A 3,486-nucleotide genomic window follows, 5' to 3' on the forward strand; every position below is an offset into this window, starting at 1 on the left:
TCATAAAGCGTTGTCCTAGGTATTTCACTCTTTCACCTTATGCCTTTGTCAAGCACAGATATTTGAAGCAACATTTGTATTGTTATTGGCACTGATATTATCAATTACAAACAACTTGTTTGTCTTTGTCTTTTTTCGTATCTAATATGAGATCAAACATTGTATGGACAAAACTGTTGGTCATTATAACAACACGAAAATGAGCAACGACTCACTTGGTGGGCTCATGTAACGACGCATGTCGCCGTGATGGAGGGACCGGCTTTATTCAGCGCCCCCTCCCTCCTCCTGCCTCCTGCCTCCTCCTCCATGGCCCCGACCGGTCACGGCCCTGCCCCGGAGGTGGACGGGGCTGCATCGCTGGCAGAGTCCACCATGTGCTCCAAGTTATTGGACTGGTGAGGAGAAGTGGCCGCACTGGAGCTGGGACTCTGGAAGTGCTCCAGAATCCACGGATGCTGCATGGCCTCATCCGGGGTCATGCGCTTCTCCGGCTCGTATCTTAACACCGCCAGGTCAACAAGAACAGGGATCAACATATCTGCAACACGCTGAATGTAGAAGACATTGATTCCTGCGCTAAATAATGCACTAAATTGCGCTAAATAATTTCCCGCCAATTGTCACGACCTGACCCTGGTTCTAGTGCTGCAACCTCCAAGACTACTTTGTATCCCATCATAACAACTTAACATAGCACAGGTTCGAATAAATACATAAGCGAGGACTCAATGGACCGTATCAAACGTCACACTTGGGTCAGAGTGGAGGTGCACCTACTCGAGACAGCTCTGGATGAAGTCCAGAAAGACTTCGTCCTCCGTGTCCAGGGCCCTAGACAGACTCAGCCTGGTCATGTCTCTGCTGTTGCTTGGACCTGCATTAACGTCGCACAACAACATCACACAACAACAACAACTGAAGTACACAACAACCAAGAGACCAAGGACATTGTGTCGTGTCACTGGGAGTACAACTTGCGGGTGGTTTAGTTTCTACTCACCAGAGAGCTCGTCCCGAAGCGTGGTCCTCTTCAGCCAATCCAATGGAGGAACACCCAGCAGCTTCAACAGAACACGCACACCGACCCATTAGAATAACAGTCTGGCGTTGAAATATTATTGCCAACCTAACTAGGTATTCATTACCTTCGCCATTTCCAGCACTAGCGCTTTCTCATGGTGCACATCAAATAGGATCTGGCCTGTCTTGAGCTCAGCTAAGATGCAGCCCAGACTCCACATGTCAATGGCCTTGCTGTAGGCCCTCTTCAGAATAGCTTCTGGGGACTTGTAGGTCAGTGTCTGGGCAAAAGGATCGGCTGTGGAGAAGGACAAGGTGATCATTGAAATGAACATTAGCTTCAGAAATAAACAGCTACCTTTAAAGATTGATGTTTTTCGGTCAAGGTAAAAGGCCAAACCCTCACTGTTGCGATGCTCCAGGAGGCTTGACCCAAAGTCAGCCACCTTTATGACCTCTGAGTCATCTTCTGATACCAGGATGTTCTCCTAAACAGAAAATAGATATTGATTCCAAAAGCCATGTGCATAAAGTGTATATTCTAACTAAATGTGTCAACATGGAGGACTTAGATTATGATTAGGCTCCTACCGGTTTCAGGTCGCAGTGGATGATGCCGGTCCTACCAAGGAACTGGAGAGACTGCACAAGAGAGATGGCATGGCTCCTCAACTGAGAGGTGCCCAGCCCTCTGAACCCTCTCTCCTTCATCCCCTCATACAGGTTCTTTCTGGAAAGATTAAACATTGAGAGGATTCATAAAGCTTTGTCCTAGGTCTTTCTCTCTTTCACCTAATGCCTTTGTCAAGCAGAGATATTTGAAGCAACATTTGTATTGTTATTGGCACTGATATTATCAATTACAAACACCTTGTTTGTTGTTGGTGTCTTATTTCTATATGAGTGGGCATGATATGAAGCTTTTGTGTTCCAAACCCACCCCATGAGGTCAAAGGTGATGCACACATGTTCACGGAAGTGGAAGTGCTCCTTCATGTGGACGACGTTGGCCACGCCAGGCACATCGTTCTTTTGGAGAAGCTCCAGAATTTCCACCTCTGCCATCGCCACATCTGCAAACCTATTGATTGGTTGGTTTGAGGTTCATGGATAGTAATTGTTTAGGATCATATGGATTGGCATATTGATGACAGAATGTGATTTGAATGGTAAAATGTGAAATGTACATTTAATGTAACGATTGCACTCTATCATTGAGCTTGATCCATGATAGGATACCTTGGGTTTTTTGCAATGACCTTCATGGCTACCAGCTGCTTGGTTTTGTGGTCTCTGCACTTGAGGACTCGACTCAAGCTGCCCTGACCCATCAGCTCCAGGACCTCATAGCGGTAGGCGATGTGGTCTTTGACAACCTGCATTTAAAAAAACCATTCATAACATGAGAGAACCAACGGTGAATAAATATAAATACATCTCGCTGGACCCAACAAAGCCCATTCTTCTACTCTGAAAGGGTTTGTGGTAGGATCCCTCTGGGGGACACGTGTGGGTATTTATTTACCATCTTGTAGTGTCCCTGGCGGTCATCATAACCATGGCGGAAGGTGCATTTCTGCTGGATCTTCTCTGCAGCTATGCCAAGGTACCACACCTCCTTGTACTCTTTGATTTCCCTCCGCTCAAATGGTGTCAGGTGTTTTCTGAAGATTGACAAGGCATCTGTATGCAGGGAAAGAAACGAGACACAGGGAGCATGTTGAGGCCTTGTTGCTCAGCAGCACTACCATCATGACACACATTATCCAAGAGCACCTTAGCATATCTTTTATTTGTCCATATTATCCATATGGATATTTTATTTGATTTTATCATCTAGTTTATGTTGTATGCTATGGATGACGTATTCAAGCTACTGTGACTTTGAATTTCCCCTGGGGATTAATAAAGTATACATCTATCTATCTATCTATCTACCTGCTGCGGGCAATCGTTGGCCATCACACCACCGGTACTTCTCCTTCTGCATTCTCTGCAGCTTTTGGTCCAAGATAGAAATCACACACACACACACACACACACACACACACACACACACACACACACACACACACACACACACACACACACACGTGAACACTGAACATCCTCTTCGTAACATTGAGAAGATGAGATGCAATTGGGACTTAAGGAGCAGATCACTGACCAGTTCAGCAGCAGGGCGGGGGTCTTTCTGGGGGGTCGTGTCAAAGTCTGGAAGGACGGTCGTCTTCCCCTTCTGAAGAGGAGCCTTTTTCACCGCCTCAGACTTTAAGACCAGCGGGGGCAGAGGGTCCATCCTTTTCATTGGCTCCTGAGGGAGGAAAGACGCAATGGTGTCAAGCCTGTGTCATTTTGTTCAGAGCCCCAAAGCATCATTTACCTAAGGCACATTTTAAGGTGCATCTAGTATTTAGTGTCATAAAGGCCTGAATCAAATAGCTGACTTAGGCAGATTATGGA

The 3,486-nt window shown here is 46.2% G+C and overlaps 1 protein-coding gene across 1 annotated transcript; it reads right to left on the minus strand.

The window, feature by feature from the left end:
* Positions 1 to 323: 323 nt before the first annotated feature.
* On the minus strand, positions 324 to 2,807 carry LOC311383069 (dual specificity tyrosine-phosphorylation-regulated kinase 4-like; the record flags this gene model as incomplete). The annotated part of the gene is made up of 10 exons (XM_084488557.1): positions 324 to 501; positions 781 to 877; positions 1,004 to 1,064; positions 1,149 to 1,321; positions 1,430 to 1,511; positions 1,615 to 1,753; positions 1,892 to 2,104; positions 2,263 to 2,399; positions 2,549 to 2,687; positions 2,800 to 2,807. The coding sequence occupies 10 exons, from the start codon at positions 2,805 to 2,807 to the stop codon at positions 324 to 326; spliced, it is 1,227 nt and encodes a 408-aa protein (XP_084344683.1).
* Between the last annotated feature and the right edge of the window lie 679 nt (positions 2,808 to 3,486).

This window comes from Micromesistius poutassou (genome assembly GCF_964030765.1).
Source record: "Micromesistius poutassou genome assembly, chromosome: 1".
Classification (NCBI taxonomy): Eukaryota; Metazoa; Chordata; class Actinopteri; order Gadiformes; family Gadidae; genus Micromesistius; species Micromesistius poutassou.